The 16565-nt window shown below is 50.6% G+C and overlaps 1 protein-coding gene across 4 annotated transcripts; it reads right to left on the bottom strand.

Moving 5' to 3' along the window:
- Positions 1 to 4878: 4878 nt before the first annotated feature.
- On the bottom strand, positions 4879 to 16558 carry BRD2 (bromodomain containing 2). Of its 4 annotated transcripts, none has more exons than XM_065911867.1 (13): positions 16286 to 16558; positions 12410 to 13732; positions 10462 to 10765; positions 9734 to 9871; positions 9135 to 9273; positions 8839 to 9053; positions 8374 to 8748; positions 7725 to 7853; positions 7288 to 7539; positions 6881 to 7146; positions 6054 to 6358; positions 5714 to 5836; positions 4879 to 5600 (listed from the first exon to the last, which is right to left on the bottom strand). In XM_065911867.1, the coding sequence occupies exons 2-13, from the start codon at positions 12436 to 12438 to the stop codon at positions 5464 to 5466; spliced, it is 2412 nt and encodes an 803-aa protein (XP_065767939.1). In that variant the 5' UTR covers positions 12439 to 13732; positions 16286 to 16558; the 3' UTR covers positions 4879 to 5463. The 4 variants fall into 4 exon arrangements, with proteins under 4 accessions (XP_065767939.1, XP_065767941.1, XP_065767940.1 ...); XM_065911869.1 differs by lacking the exon at positions 16286 to 16558 and adding an exon at positions 14298 to 14427; XM_065911868.1 differs by lacking the exon at positions 16286 to 16558 and adding an exon at positions 14145 to 14277.
- Positions 16559 to 16565: the final 7 nt, after the last annotated feature.

Here is a 16565-nt window from a genome sequence, read left to right as displayed (position 1 = left end):
AACCCATCACTGTTTCTCCTGCTGGCACCACACGCTCCCATCCTCCCATCCTCCCTGACAGTTTCCAGATCTGTCTGAACAGTTCTCAGAAGTCTCAGATCAGAACCCTCTCTTCTACATTCTTTGCAGATCTTTGCATATGGTGCTGCTACAACTTACAATTTTTATTAAAAACTGGGACTAGTTGTCTAATATCACTCTGTCCCTATTACCAGCATGTAAACTATGGAGACAGAAAGACCTGTGAGTGGGATTCTGCTGAGGCGGGACTAGGGTGATGATCCAGGCAAGGGGAAGAAGGACGGAGGTCACCGCATCGCCAGGTCAGCTTTGTCCACCCTTCCGTCCCCTTCCCAACTCTGTTGCGGTTGTTCAGCCCTTTAGTCATGTCTCCGTGCCACCCCGTGGACTGCAGCACGCCAGGCTGCCCTTCCTTCACTATCTCCTGATGCTTTCTCAAACTCATGTCCATAGAGTCGGTGATGCCATCCCACCATCTCATTCTCCGTCGCCCCCTTCTCCTGCCCTCAATCTATCCCAGCATCAGGTGGTTCAAAGTATTGGAGCTTCAAACTTCAGTCTTTCCAATGAATATTCAGGGTTGATTTCCTTTGGGATTGACTGGTTTGATCTCTTTGCTGTCCAAGGGACTCTCAAAACAGTCTTCTGTGCTGTCACTTCAGTTGTGTCCGACTCTTTGTGACCCCATCGACTGTAGCCCACCAGCTCCTCTGCCCACGGAATTCTCCAGGCAAGAATACTGGAGTGGGTTGCCATTCCCTTCTCCAGGGGATTTTCCTGACCCAGGGATTGAACTCGGGTCTCCTGCACTGCAGGCAGATTTTCTCTACCATCTAAGCCACCAGGGAAGCCCCAAGTCTTCTCCGGAACAGTTCGAGAGCACCAGGTCTTTAGTGCTCAGCCTCCCCAGCTCTCCGAGTCCCTCTCATTACTCGGGGAGCCCTCCCCGGCCTTATTCTTGGCAAGGCTCAGTAACTCCAACCAGCTTTGGTGCTTATCCTAGGAGCCCCTCAGGGAAGCGAGGTTTTTTTAGTCAGGATAGTCCTGAAAGGATGTCAGAGCAAGGCAGGCAGGGCTTGAACTGAGGTGTACACACTGGGATTCAATTAGAAGGAATCATCTGGAAGATTAAGTCACGCCTTCATCTTGAAGCAGATCAGTCCAATAACTGCACCATGAAAATTAACTGCACTGATAACGCTTCAAAGACAAGGTAAGGGCCTTGTATCTTCACTCTCACACCTCCTGACTTAACAGACAACGTCTAGGTGTATTGCTGTAATGCTGTTTGTTGAAAAAGAAAAAGACAATCAAAAGAACTCAATAAAATGTGTTGATTGAGTAAATGGAAGCATTAAAGATGAGTAAATGGCATAAAATAGGGAAAAATAAAAGCAGAAGCAGTGGAACTGATGCTTACAGTAAGAGCTGGAAATTAAGAGCATGGGAGGAAATACTGCCCACAGTAGGACCCCATAGTTGTTTTTTCTCCTGGTTGAGCTGGAGACTGTGCTTGTTAAAGTGAAAGTGAAGTCACTCAGTCGTGTCCAGCTCTTTGTGACCCCATGGACTGTTGCCTATAGGTCTTCCGTCCCTGGGATTTCCCAGGCAAGAATACTGGAGTGGGTTGCCATTTCCTTCTCTAGGAGATCTTCCCGACCCAGGGATTGAACCCAGGTCTCCCACATTGTAGGCAGACGCTTTACTGTCTGAGCCTCCAGGGAAGTGGCTTGTTACTTTGGAAGGCAGTAATTTCAACTAAGATGGGGATCAGACTCCTGAAACCATTACAATGCCTCAAGCAGACGGGATGGGGGGTAGAGCTAAGGTTTGGACCAGCAAATTCGATAAGGGAAAAAGTAAGTCAAAGGGCCATAGGGCAACCTCAAAGGTCAGGGACCAAGACAAAGACTACCAACAGACTTATGCTCAAGAAATCCACAAACACTGGTAAACTGCCTACTTAAGGTGGCAAGGTAGGAGGTGTAAACCAGGTCCAGAGGCACTCTCGTCCAGTCTCAGCCTGTTTTGCAGTCTAGGGGATAAGCCAGGCTGCTTTCTCTTACCAAGTATCAAACTGCCAACATCTGTTGGATCATAGAAAAAGCAAGAGAAGTCCAGAAAAAAATGCTACCTCTGCTTCACTGACTACGCTAAAGCTGTTGACTGTGTGGATCACAACAAACTCTGGAAAATTCTTAAAGGAATGGGAATATCAGACCACCTTACCTGCCTCCAGAGAAACCTGTATGTAGGTCAAGAAGCAAGTTAGAGCAAGACATGAAACAACTGACTGGTTCAAAATTGGGAAAGGAATACATCAAGGGTGTATATTGTCCCCCTGCTCACTTAACTTCTATGCAGAGTACATAACATGAAATGCCCAGCTGGATGAAGCACAAACTGGAATCACGATTGCCAGGAGAAATGAGATATGCAGATGATACCATTCCAATGGCAGAAAGTGAAGAGGAACTACAGAGCTTCTTGATGAAGGTGAAAGAGGGAAGTGAAAAAGCTGGCTTAAAACTCAACATTCAAAAATCTAAGAGCATGGCATCCAGTCCCATCACTTCAAGACAAACGTTTAGTCACTCAGCTGTGTTCGACTCTTTGTGATCCCATGGACTGTAGCCCACCAGGCTTCTATGCCCATCAGATTTTCCAGGCAAATTCTGGAGGGGGTTCCCATTTCCTTCTCTAGGGAATCTTCCTAGGGATCTTCTCTAGTGATTGAACCTGGGTCTCCTGCATTGTAGGCAGATTCTTTACCATCTGTGCCACCAGGGAAGCCATGGCAAATAGGAAAAAAAAAAAAACAGTAGCAGATTTTCTTGGGCTCCAAAATCACGCAGTGACTGTAGCCATGAAATTAACAAAAGACGATTGTTCCTTGGAAGAAAAGCTATGACCAACCTAGACAACATATTAAAAAGCAGACATCACTTTGCCACCAAATCTGTAGTCAAAGATATGGTTTTTCCAACTCATTTATGGGTGTGAGTTGGACCAAAAAGAAGGCTGAATGCCAAAGAATTGATGCCTTTGAGCTGGTGTTGGAGAAGACTCTTGAGAGTCCCTTGGACTGCAAGGAAATCAATCCTGAATATTCACTGGAAGGACTGAAGCTGAAGCTCTCAATACTTTGGCCACCTGATTAGAAGAGCTGACTCATTGGAAAAGACCCTGACGCTGGGAAAGATTGAGGGCAGAAGGGGGTGACAGAGGATGGGATCATTGGATGTCCTCAATAGACATGAGTTGGAGCAAACTCCAGGAGACAGTGAAGGGCAGGGAAGCCTGGTGTGCTGCAGCCCATTGGGTTGCAGAGTCAGACACAACTTAGCAGCTGAACAACAGGTAAAGTCACCTACCTTTTGAGAGTTGAAATCTTTATATTCCCAAACCACAATTTAAAAATACTTGAAGGGGATACAGCCACAGACACTAAGATTCTAACTGGTCTCCTTGCCAAACTAACTCAAACCTCCCCCTTTTAAGTGTGACAGTCATTTTGTAAGCTGGCACTGCAAAAAGTATCTCAATCTTCAAGCTGTAGAATTAGAAATGAATTTTGATTTCCTTATGATTGAAAAAAAAAAAAAAAAAAACCCGTCAAAAAAAAAAAAAGTGACATAGTGCTAGGCAAACAGACACACATCTAATTGAAATCATGGTTTAAATTCTATCACACTCCAATTAAGTACTTCTGAACTTTCAGGACAAGAGTTTAAACGCAGTTGGAGTTCAGTCACTGAGCCTCACAAGTTGGCTCGAAGCCCCCCTCACGGGTCTCCTCCCCTTTATAAAACCAAGGCCCTTGTGAAATGACAACAAGCGAGCTCAACCCTGCCTGTGTGTTACTATCTCTCTGAGCTGTTGCCCAGGCCTCAATTTAAGAATTTAGGCAATTCCCTGGGGGTCCAGTGGTTAGGACTCAGTACTTTCCACTGCCAGCATGGGTTCAATCCCTGGCCAGGGAATGAAGATCACACAAACCACAGGGTACGGCCAAAAAAATTTTCAGATGCAATTCCAAGTTACTAGCTTTCAGCAGCTCTGGAGTCCAGATACAAGAGTTGAGATTCTGCTAGAACCCAACCTTTTGCTATTTCCAAAATCACCACAATCATTTCTACGTGTTTCTGGCAACATATAGAATAAGCCAGCCTTCATATAAAAATTAAAGTTTCTACCATGCCCGTTACACTGAAAGCTCTTGCTTTTGTATGGTGTAAGGCCCCAAATTCTGGAACCCAAATGTTTCGTTTGTAACTACAGAGCCCTTCTGTCTTAAGCAAGAGAAAGGGATAGACTTGTGCAAATGAGTTTCTGTGATTTCCGTTTGGTAGACTGCTGGAATCCTGTGAATTGGCATTTGTATTAGGCAACTTTGCAAAGCTCTGCAAACATGCAATTTGAAGCCAAACCAGCAAATTATGAACATAGGCACACCTGCCCCTTCAGGCAGAAGCCCAATGCAAGACAGAACCCACCGTTGGCTACTCTCATCCCTTTCACATCTACCTGGTAACTTAAGTGTTCAGGAGACAATCCACACATCCAGGACTGGAGAAAAATCCGAGCCTGTTCAAACTCCTGAGTTTGAAACTTGGCCGAAGGAGCCAGGTGTTGGCTACATGTAAATCAGAGCAGACTGTGAACCTTTTTATTTTGGAGGATTCACTTTACAAAGAGCAGATGCACTTTTTATCACAGCAACAGCCGACTGATTTATTTAAAACAGGATGATCCTTCTTCCCGCCCACTGCCCCACGCCCTGATATACATTCTTCAAAATTCTCGTGTATTCGTTTTGAAGCAACTACAAAAACAAATGTTATTAAGGTAATGAACTCAGAACATGAATAATATTTCTTTATTTACAAGTTAGAATCAACAGACAAAGAAAAGACAATCCAGGGGACCAATTGGGGAGATGACTGAAACCCCCAGGGGCCCCAAATGGAGCAGAAGGAAAAGGGAAAACTGAGTAGAAAAAAAAAGTCAACGTAAAAAAAGAGCTCCCCCTTCCTCCCTCCCCATGGAAGCTGAGGGACCATGGCCCCACCCCTCTTCAGCCTTATCTAGCTTAAAATAAATTAGAACAAACAATCTCAAAACAGGGCCCTTCTAAGTGAACAGGGCAGCTGTGGCCTCGGGTAAGCCCGTATCAGGGCCTCTGCCCATTCCCACCTGATACCCCTGTGCCTGCCCCAGCCATTCTGAATGGGGGCTCTATGCCTAAGAGGGCACTCTCCATGGGGCTGGGAGCTCAGTCCTCTTTGTCCGTTTTTCTGTCCCTCCCCCCTGCAGAGCCAGCTCTCTCACAGAGGGGGGAGGGGTGAGATGAGGAGTGTCAGCACAGGGAGGGAGTGGGCGGGGCAGGGCGGTCTAGGGGTCCGGTCCTGCGGAGCCTCCTGCCCCATCTGGCCTGGCCCTTTAGCCTGAGTCTGAATCACTGGTGTCTGAAGAGGAGGAAGATGAAGAGGAGGAGCTGGAATCCGAGCTGGAGCTGGAAGCGCTGAGGCGGGATACTGCTACCTGCTGTGCCGAGGATGTCTCTGTTTTCTCACTCGCTAAAAAACACAGGTGAAGTTTAAAGATGTGTAAGTCTACATTCCACTTTTGAAGAACCAAGAGCCAAGAGGGCAGGACAGAATGAATTCACAGTGGCTTATGGGACACTCACCCTTCTTGGGGGGCTTTTTGGTAGAATTGAGCTGCCCACTAACATCTTGTAACCGCTTTTCTAGTTCCCGCTTCTTCTCCAAAGCCAGCTCCTCCTTTGTCTTTCCCACAGGTTTTTTAATAGCTAGAAAAGAAACAAACCAGGACTAACATAGCCAGGAGCACTCTGGTTTCCCTGTCCCCTGCTGTTGCCAAATGCCTTTGTTGAAATTAAGCAACTATTAATGCAACCCATCATCCCAGGAATATCAAGCATACCTCCCCGCCATCCTTCTCTAAATTGTCCTCAGAACCTCACAAGGATTTGCTAAGTTAACTTGGGGATCTCATTTCATACTCACTATACGGCTTCCGAGGTTTCTTTCGCAGGCAGGAAAGGACGTAACGTTCAAGCTCTCTCAGTGTAGACGGCTTGAGTGTTTCAAAATCAATCTCAATTTCTTCTGGGTTTGAGTCACGTAAAGAGGGCTCCCTGGCTTGGATTATGTGCACAACACGACCCAGTTTCTCCCCGGGCAGCTTGTTGATGTCCAGGCTCAACTGCCGCTTCTCATCATAACTCATGGGCCTGCTTTCTTCCTCCTCCTCTGAGTCGTAGCCAGCAGGCAGGGCAGGTGGGGCTGTCTTTGCGGCCTTTTTGGGGAGTCTGAGCAAAAGAAAATTATCAGTTGGGGGAACACATTACCTCCTCAACACATTCTCACTGTTCAATCCAGTGATCTGGATTTTACACCTGAAGAACTGTTTCCATTAAGGGAAATGAGTGAGTGAGTCAGAGATGGGCTACAGGACACTCGCGTATCAGGGGAGCAGAACTTCTTTACACAGCAAGTATTTTATATTAATCTTGGTTGGGCTTTGAAAAATAAATACAAGTATGTCAGCACAGGTCTATTTTTTTTTGCGGGGGGGGGGGGGGGTACCTAAAGGACTAACCCATCCCTGACTACAGAAAAAAATATACAAAAAAGTATAGACTCTGGCTTAGAGAAGGGGTAGGCAGATTACATTGTCAAGAGTTAAGCAGCTTCTAAAGACCCTATGTTCTTCAAGGTCTATTTCATCATCTGGACACTTAACAGAAAAAGAAAAAAAGCACTGGCCCCATTTAGAAAAACTTTTCCAAGCAATGGGAGAAATCTCTGCTTCCTTCCCTGTTAGAACTCACTTGGGGCCACCTCCTCCAGAAGGTCCAAAGCCAGGAGGCCCTAGTGTAGCAGTGCCGCCACTCCCACCGCCACCCGCTTTCTTGGATTTCTTGGGTTGTGATGGGCGGGGTGCCCGAGGCCCTTTGTCATCCTCATCAATCCCGGCTCGGCCCCGGTGCTTCTCTGCCTTCCGTTTCTTCTTTTTCTCTTTTTTCTCTCTCTTTCGCTTGGGCTTGGATATTGGGCCTTGAGACAAGGCAGCGAGTTGTTCATGTACTGCTCTAAGCTTGAGAGAAAAGAGAAATTAAATTGAAAAAATACATAGGTTAAGCAATAAAAACTAAAAAAAAAAAAACAAAAAAAAAAAACCCCAAAAAAACCAAGACAGCATGAACCTCATCCAGCAAACTCAACAGTGATAGACTACCTGTTCCTGTAGTTCAGCCAAGCGATGAGCCCTTTCTTCCTCGGAGTCAGAGCTCTCACTCTCTTCTTCCTCCTCTTCATCATCCTCATCTTCCTCCTCCTCTTCTTCAGAAGAACTCTCACTGCTACTTTCATCGCTGGAGGACTCTGAAGATGACTTGGCCAAACCAGGAGGCACGGCAGTAGAGACTGGTAAAGGCCCTGGTTCCAGTGGTTCATCTGGCATTTTGGCATAACGGAACTCAAACACATCCTAGAAAGGGACAGCAGACTCAAAACCAGGCTGGCAGATATGCCCTGATCACACCTAGCCGTGTGGCAGCTCCAGTGTACAAGTGTACAGATGGGGAGAGCCTCACGTTCAGGCTATGCAGCACACACGGCAAAATGCCTTTCTTCAGATCCACTTATTCTTCAAACTTCGGCCTTGACACTCACCTGTAACTTTCGCGCCATGGCCACAACATCATGGTCTGGAGGATTGTATTTATAGCAGTTGGAGAACATAAGCCGCACATCAGCAGCAAACTCCTGTGCGTCCCGGTAATCTCGATTCTCCATCTTCCGCTGCAGAAGGAGGCAGCATCAGAAGCTGCACAGGCAGGGAGACTCACCTTTCCCTGCCAGGCCCAGACACTGCCAAGAACAGCCCTCTAGACAGCACAGTTGGGGGTGGGATATGTGTGACGGATCTATACCCTGGGGCTCAAGTTTGAAGTCAAAGGAATTTGGGTGGGCTGAAGAAATATCTATGTTTAGGGGAAAAAAAAAATCAGTATTTCTAAGTGAAAAGGGGTGTGTGTGGCCTCCAACTATTGGACTACCCCCTTTATTCCCCTCTAACCCTAGCCCAACACTTCCAGTAAATAGGACCTAAGTAGAAGGAGAGATGCTCTAAATATAAAACCCACCACAGTATTTCCAATTCCAGAAACTGTGGACTCATTAGAGTACGTGACCTTCTACCTCACTATTTTGAAAAAGTAAAATGCCAAGATAGCTGCGTGCCCATAAGAAGTGACTGTTTTATTGGTCCTTAGGTTCCAGTCACTGCCTGAGTATCCCATCTGCCCCATGCAGTGGGTACCTTGACAGTGCTGAGGTCCATGGGGTGCTTAATGATGTCATGGTAGTCATGCAGGCCAAGAGCAGAAGCGTCCACTGGTTTATAGAAAGGCCAGGCATAGGCAGCATGCTTCTTAGACAGTAACTCCTTCAAAATGCCATTGCAATGTTTTAACTGTTCCGACAGCTTTCCTTTCTTGGAACTCTGGTGTTGTTGCTGAGAGTCAGGCAAGTCTTTGCGTGGGGGCTTGATAGGACGGCCACTTTCTCTACGCACAGGGGGGAGCCGTGCTGCCTTAGGCTCCAGGCCCCCTGGAGGACTAGCTGGGGACCCAGGAGCCAGGATAGCTGTAGGTGTAGGGGTGGTGGTATCTGCTTTCCGCTTTACCCCTTTTTTCTGCGGAGAAAAGACAGGTGCCTTTTACTCTGGATCCACCCCATTTAAGACCTTTCCTTCATTACCCCAAAGATACCCACAGATGTATACCTTGGCAAGGGGCTGTGCAGGGGGAGTTGCAGAGACAGCAAGGAGTGGGGGTCCAGCGGAGTGCAAGGACTTGAGAAGGGGAGAAGAGATGACCGACGGGTGGGGAATGTTGAGGACAGTGGTAGGTATCTCAGGTGGTGGCGTATACAGGGCAGTGTGAGACACAGAAGAGACAGCAGGCACCTGATGGGCACTGGTGATACTACCCTGGAGCGCTGGAGGGGGAGAAAAAGAGGTTAGTTTGATTATCATTCCCATCTTTTGGTCTCTATTGGCAAAACTCCTTCTCTTCCTACCTGCCAATTTGGCCCCTTTCTTGTGGCTGTTCTTAGGGATAGTAACCACAAGTTCTTGTTCTTCTTGTGGCATTGATGCCACTTTCTGCAGAAAGATCTTTTCCAGCGTTTGTGCCATCAGGACAATATCATCAGTGGGCTATAGGAAACACAAAAAGATCAAATGTTAGGGAGAGGGAGGTAAAACCATTTTCTCTGGAAATACCTAGCCCCAGGCGTCAGCACCACTCCCTTACACAACTTCATCAAAGTACTAAAAATTACCTATATTGGGCCACTAATTTCCCCTTTATCTCTTCCAACTTTGCCCCTCAAAATGCAACAAAGAAAAGTGAGAGATTCAGAGTTGATCAGTTCCCTCTTCCGCTCAGGTCTCTGGAGATTTCTGAGAAATAAGGCCACTATTCACAAGAACATCAGAAGTGTTGTACTTAAAGTATCTCTTAACCCTGGATCTCTGAAACCACATCACTGTTTTCAGTGGTACCTTTGCAAACAGATTTTCTAGATACCAAACTACTGAGAACATCTTCAATAAAAGATTTAAACTTCACAATGATAAAGTAGTGATAAGAAATGCACAACACACACAAACTCACCTTGTTGTAGATATAGCAGTTGGTGAACATGGTGTTGAAATCCTGCATACACTCTGAGGCAGCCCAATAGTAGTTGTTTTCAAGTCTCCTCTTAATAGTACCCATATCCATAGGTTGCTTTATAATTTTGTGATAATCCTAAAGAAAGAAGTGGTAGGTCAGACCACAAAAAGAAAAATGCCTGTTCTTAGGCAAACTACCAACCCCAACACACACACACACACCCCCCGCCAAGTCTGTCAGAGGAGTACATAGATAGTCTCCTCAACTGCGGCCCCAATTAAAACTATGGGATAGGGATAAAAAACTGAACAGGACTTGGATCACCTGTAAGGAGACCCCTATTGCCTTGCTCTAACCACCCATTTCCCACCCACTCTGGAAGTTTCCCATCCTGTGACATTACCTCTGGGGCTGGCTATCCATGGGCTGCATGAGGGAAAGAAGCTAAGAATTTTGGCCACCGTGGTCCTCTCCCAACCTGGGGTGGGAATCTGTAAAATGGAGCCAGGGCACAAAAGTTAAGGAAGGACACAATGAGATCCTAGATAGCAAGCGGTTGGATCAATCACAAAGGACCAAAAATCTAGAAATCTGGTGGCTATCTGCCCTATGGGGTAGAAATGGGAGCTCCCTAGGGGCCGCAGCACCTACACTCGGCAGCCCACCTCCACGCACACGCACTCTTTTTCACTTCCATACCTCCCCACTCCAACCTCTCTACTTACCGGCAGACCCAGTTTGACGGCATCCACAGGTTGCCGGAAGGGCCATGCAAACTGATGTTTCCATAGAGCCTTCATCACCACCTTGTGAAGATATTGCAGCTGGTTGGTAACCCGTCCTGGCTTTTTGGGATTGGACACCTCAGGAGGTGGTGGGTTGGCAGGGGTTAGTTGCAAAGCCGGCACTGAAGCCATTGTGGGGCTCTCGAATCCCTCATACAATAGAGAGGGCTTTCGAATCCTTTTCCCAGGCGCTGCTGCTTCTGGGCCCAGGCCCAGTAACCCTGCATTCCCCTCCCCAGGGAGCCTGTGAAGATAGGAAACAAAATCAGATGTGGTAATCTGGTGGAATTTAGTAGAATTCCACAATTCACAGATTTGCACTATGTACCCTCAGCACATCTAGGCTTGGAATCGTGCGAAAACAGTGGTAAAGATTATGAAAACGAACCTCGTATCCAAAGTCTGTGGAGCTTTTGTTTCGTACCTCTTATTATCTTTTTTTTATGCCCACAGAAGCCCTATCTTCTGAATTCTTAAAATCTGATAGGCTTCTTCACCTGTTTTAAAGTGAAAAAGAAGCCCAAGTAGCTTCTCATAGGGCCCAGCCATTTAAGAATCACAACCTCTCGGGGACAGAACTTAAGCAAAATGGGTGGAGCCAAGAAACTCAAGCCCCAAGCTTCCTCCTCACTAGGGGCTTGGTGGTTGCCATGGGGGTTGAGCCTGAGGGGAACGGATAAAAAGAAACAAAATAGAAATTTTTCAAAAATCGCTGATGAGGCAGACACCTAAGAATCCACCTGTGCAGAAGGGATCAGCAGCCTCCACAAAGCTCCAAATAGTTAACTCCAAACAACGGGCCAGCAATCTAACGGAAAACCATACCAACTCAAAAAAAAAAAAAAGGAATCAGACAAGGGAGTATTTGTCAGACTTCAGTCTGGAATACCTCAAGTTACCAGCCTCCAGGAATTAACTATTCGCAAATTCAGTCTCCTCCCTCTAAGGGACTCAAAAAATAGAGCTGTCCAAACAGTCAAGGTCAGCAAATTTCCTCATAAAAGTGATACAGACCTCCCCCTACCCAACCTCTGCCAAAACCTGCGATGCCATTAACAGGTTCCACTATTAGCATCACCTCTAGAGATCAAAGGCCAACAGTGCATCAAGTTTACATTCTCTCTGGGGCTCCTCAAGACCAGGTGTTACCCAAGGCCTAACACTACAGACATTAGACCGAGATCTTGTTGTTTACATCCCCAAAGCTGGCCTAAAGAGTGCTTAGCTCCACCTTTCTACCCTGAAGGAAACTCTCAATGGTACCTCTCACACACACACACACTTGACAAGCGCGCGCGAGAAAAAAAATCCAATCGTCTGCAACAAAACACACACCTCTCAACACAAAACCAAACCACTCACCGAAAATCAAGAACTTAAAAGACCTATCCCCGACATTAGGTACCCAGAGTAAGAATGGTCCTTGTACCCTACTCAGGGAATCCCCGTTTCCAGTCCCCGAAGCTCTATCACCATGGCAACCCTGTAAAGCACAAGATGGGGCCACGTACCCCCGCCCCAGAAGGCTTGACAAACGGTCGCTTAGACACCAGACCCCCAGGACCTGCTGCCCAATCAAAGTCCTCCCCCACTACATATTCCGCCGCCACCTCGCTATGCCCAACCCAGCCAAGATCTGACCACAGCGGAAAGGTAATGTGTAAACTGACTACCTGTGCTCCTTCCATTCGGAGGATCTGGGGCCGCCAGCACGGCCCCCAAACCGCCGCTCACCCCTCTTCTCCGCGAGCCTCGACAACCAACAGTTGCGCCACGCAACAGCAACGCGCCCGAGTCAGTTCCGCACTCCCTCCGAACCCAACACCTCACCCCCGCGCGCCGCAGCCCCCCAACGCCCCCTTCCCACACGCGGCTCGCAGGGACGTACTTGTTGTGGGGAGTCACGTTTTGCAGCATCTTGACCACAGGGAACCGGCGCTGCCCTCAGCCGCGTAAAGTCCGGGTGGCCTCGGTTCCCCTTACCTCCCGGTCCAGCATAACCCGGGAAGTGGGGGGAGGGCGGGGGCCGTTGCCCTCGGCCCTCCAGGCGACAACCCACCCCGCCGGGCTGGCACGAAAGCAATCTCCTCTGCTGTTCTTCGGAGAACTCCCAGCAGCTTGGCGCGCTCCGCAGGAGGCGGACAGCGAGAAAATGGCGGCGGCCTCAGCTGAGGCGGGCGAGCGAAAGGGGACGGGCTCTTCAAACCCCAGGACGGCCCCCGATCCCAGACACCGTCGCCAATATCGCCTGCCGTTGGTCTGCAAGGATCCCCTCTTCCTGCCGGGACCGTCCGGGGCGGACGAGGTCCCGTTTCGATCTCGGATGGAGGCGGATGAACACGAAAAGTGGTTTAGGGAGCCGCCGCCTCCATCTTTGAAATCCTCTTGAGGGCGGAGTAGAGGGGGTGGACAGACTCCGAGAACTGGGCGGGGCCCGAAAAAGGGGAGCTTCGGGGGCTTCTATGGGGTCTGTACTGTCCGCCGGGGCCGGTCATAGGCCGAGACGAAGGCCATTTCCAAGCGGATGGACGTGGATTGTAATGGCGGCCCCAGACGACTCGAAGGCTCTGTGTAGATACGCAGAATCCTCCAGCTCGTTCTAGAGGCTGCTCCACTCCAGCGCGAAATGGCGCCTCCGAGCCCCGCGCCAGCCCTTTATATATAGGCAAGGGGGAGGAGCTTCGTCGCTCATGCGCGCCACCGTGCTCGCGATTTCCCCCACCCCCTCCGCGCGCGCGCGCTCGCTCACGCGCGTGAAGAAGCAGAGTCGAAGGGGGAGGAACACCTCTCCGCGGGAGCGTTTCCTATTGGTCGGCGGGAGCGATGACGTCATAAACCTCATTTCCAAAGCGTCAGTCACCAGGCAGAAGAGTGCCGCATAGACCCCCAGGGAAGCGGCAACCCGCCACATCTCTGAGCCAATTGGCTGCGCTGTGGTTCGGCAACTCCAGGGAAAGAGGGAGGTTGGCAGGGGTGCAGCACCCTCTCCCTGCCTCCCCTTCCAACAAAGTCTTTCCAGCCGTCCAAGCCCAGTGCGGCTGGCGACTGCCAAGCTTGGGCAGGTCGTGCCATTCGTAGCTCCTCCATTGGCCAGGCCGCAGAACTGGAGGGGGGCCGCGTGGGCGTAGCCAGGCTCGGCCCGCCGGGGTGTGGCCACAGGACGCCGGCGGTGGTTGTTCTCGGGATTGAGGCGGCCGCCGCAGTGAAGAGCCTGAAATGAGGAAGAAGACGCCATCTTAGAAGCCGCGGCCTGCCACTCTGGCAAACGACTGAAGGCTCCCAAACACAGCGAGGAAGGAAATTAACGTTCCTGTGCTTCGCAATCAAAAGTGCAGAATTACCAGAGCCTTCAAATCCTCCCCTTCCTTCCCCAGGCCAAGCAATCGAAGTCAAAAACGCTCCCCAGAATCTACCCTCTGTGAACTCAAAGGCTTCTCTTCAAGGCAACTAAACAGAGACCACGTTCTAAATACTTGCACCCCAAGCACCTCTTCAATCCCCTCCCTCTGATACCTTCAGTGACCAATACAAACATCTACCTGGTCGACAAAAACTCGGCAACCCTTTAGTGGGAGCAAAGTCTCCAACAAAAGCACCCGTATACCCTGCAAAATGAAACCCACCTCCTCCCCAAACTTCTCTCCGGTGTCTGGCTCAGAGCGGAAAAAACAAGGCCTTCGAGGGGCGAATCAGGGTGCGCACCCTCCCCCTCCTGGCGAGCTCAGACCTCTCTCCACGCTCCCCGCTCTTCCCCCCACTCCGAAGGCGGGCCGCACCCCCTCTGAGGGTCCTGGCGTCGGGGGGAGCGGAAGGGCTCCCCCATCCCCCCCACGAGGGTCCGGAGTCCTCCCCACGGAGCGGCTGGTCTACCGGTCAGCGCCAGGGAGGAGGGCGAGCGGAGGAGGCGGCGGCTGCGGCTCAGACTAGCCCTCCCCCTCCTCTCCCCTCCCCCCTCCCCCCGGGCCGTCCGCCTCCGAGGAGGGGCAGGAGCCATTTTGGGAGCTCAATTTCGCCCCCTCCCCCCAGCCCACTCAATCTTTCCCACCACCCAGTAACCCGAATAAGGTTACAGACTGCGTGTGAATAGAGCCGCAGCGCGAGGTTAGGATCGCTAAAGCCACCGGAGAGGGAAAGAATTTCCCCCGCCCAGCCTTTAGTTGGGGGCCCTCTCCCCTCCTCCTTGTCCCCCTTTCTGGCTACCAAGTAAGAAAAACCTATGCGTATCTGAATAAGGAAATTAATCATGTAAATCAACGAATATAAGAGCCACCCCCCCCGCCCCCAACCGCAGGGCTTCGTGAGGGCGTAAGTCCTCGAACTGTTACCCTCTTTCCTTCGTAGCAGCCCTGGAGCCTTAACCTTGGTTACTGCGTCTAAAATGGCCGTCAACCTTTCGTCTTCTCGACCACCAGACTCGGGCAAACCCTGCGGGAGTTGGGGGGAAGCACGCACAGGGGCGGCAGTCTCTCCTCTCCTCCCCCCCTCCGATCAGGCCTCGGCCTCAAAAGTACCAGCGGGCCCGCCCGGGTGGCTGCAGCAAGGAGGGCAATGACACAGCAACTTTCGCAGAGGCCTTCTCCCCTCCCCCTCCCGGCCCAGCCTCTCCAATCTGCCATTCTTCCCCGAGGGGCCTTGCAAGTCTGCACAGAGGCCTATCTGAGGGCCGGTCAGGGAAGAAAGTTAGGAGGTCGAGAGACCACAGGGCCTTATTAGAAAGTAGAAGGGTAGCCAGACATTCTGGCTTATTTCCCTGCATTCCGGAAAATCACTGTTCTCTTCTGCCTCCCAATCTTCCCTTCCCCCAAATGAGTCACACGGGAGGCTACTGGTACTCAGTAATTTGGAAAAGTAACTCTTCCCTTCTTTCCGCTCCCTCCCCCGCAATACACAAGGAGAGACTGTTCAGGAATGGGGGAGGGGATGAAGGAGGCAAAAGACACCACCCAGGAGAAAACTGAAACTTGGGGAGCTGTGAAATCATTCCAGGTCCCGAGACTCACTCTCCTGTGTCTCAAGCCACAATTTTCAACCTCTCCCGAGACCCCCGTTGGGCCTGGTTCCTGATCCAAAGAAGACCCCAAGCTTCTAGCCTGCAAACTCTCCCCAGCCTGTGATAGACACATGCTCAGCTAAGACCCCGCCGGGGCAAACAAGGTTTATTCAGAGGGCTCCGCAGGCCAGGTCCACGTGAATGCACACAAATTCGATAAGCCACTCGAAGCGTAACCTCCACCATGCCATGTGGAGTGCCAGGTTCCTACCGCTGACACAAAAGCAGCACAGAAATGCTCCTTCTACAGCCTCTGGGGAGAAAGGGAGTGGGCGCCTGAAACAATCTCAGTTCACAGCCTGGGTTGCCAACTCTCAGCATCCCCCTCTAGGAGTAGGAACGACAGTCATCACTCCCACTCCTCAGCCCACTAGATCACCCCACCCTCCGGCCGCCAAAAGGATCCCTTCTCACCTGGCTCCAGGCTCCTGTACCCCAAGGGACGAATGGAATCGGGGGGGCACACCGCCCCCACGCCCCTTTGCCCTCCCATTGGTAAGAAGACAGAGGTTGGCCATTCCCCTCCCCCACTCGAGGGGCCCTCGCCTGCTCGCCCCCTCCCCGCTCCCATTGGCTGTAAACTGTTTGAAGGACAAGTGCTCCCACCTCAGGGTTCTTCTCTGCACCCCAAGAATCTCCCTCTCGGACTCCCCACCATTGGTTAGGCATTTAAATGACTGATAACATGCCCGCCCGGCAAGGGTCCCTTCTCACCTGGATCCCGGAACCTTCCAGGGGGGCTCCACTGTTCCCCTTGACTTGGTGCGGGGGGAGGATGTAATCCGGGGTGTCACCCCCCCCCGGAAACTGAGGTTGCGTTGGGGGAGGGGGCGTAGCCCCCAGCCCCTCCCTTCCCGGTCGAGCTGGGGGTGGGGAGAGCATCGGGACCGCGCGGCCACGTCAGCGTCCCCCAGATTGGCTGATCCGGGTCACGTGCCCGCCACCCCCCCGCTCCCCACCGCCCCGGGGGCCGGTTTTTCCGAAGGTTCTCGGG

The sequence above is a fragment of the Muntiacus reevesi genome, chromosome 20 (assembly GCF_963930625.1).
Source record: "Muntiacus reevesi chromosome 20, mMunRee1.1, whole genome shotgun sequence".
Lineage (NCBI taxonomy): Eukaryota > Metazoa > Chordata > Mammalia > Artiodactyla > Cervidae > Muntiacus > Muntiacus reevesi.
The sequence above is the reverse complement of the archived record's forward strand: the minus strand, read 5'-3'. Positions and strand labels throughout refer to the sequence as shown.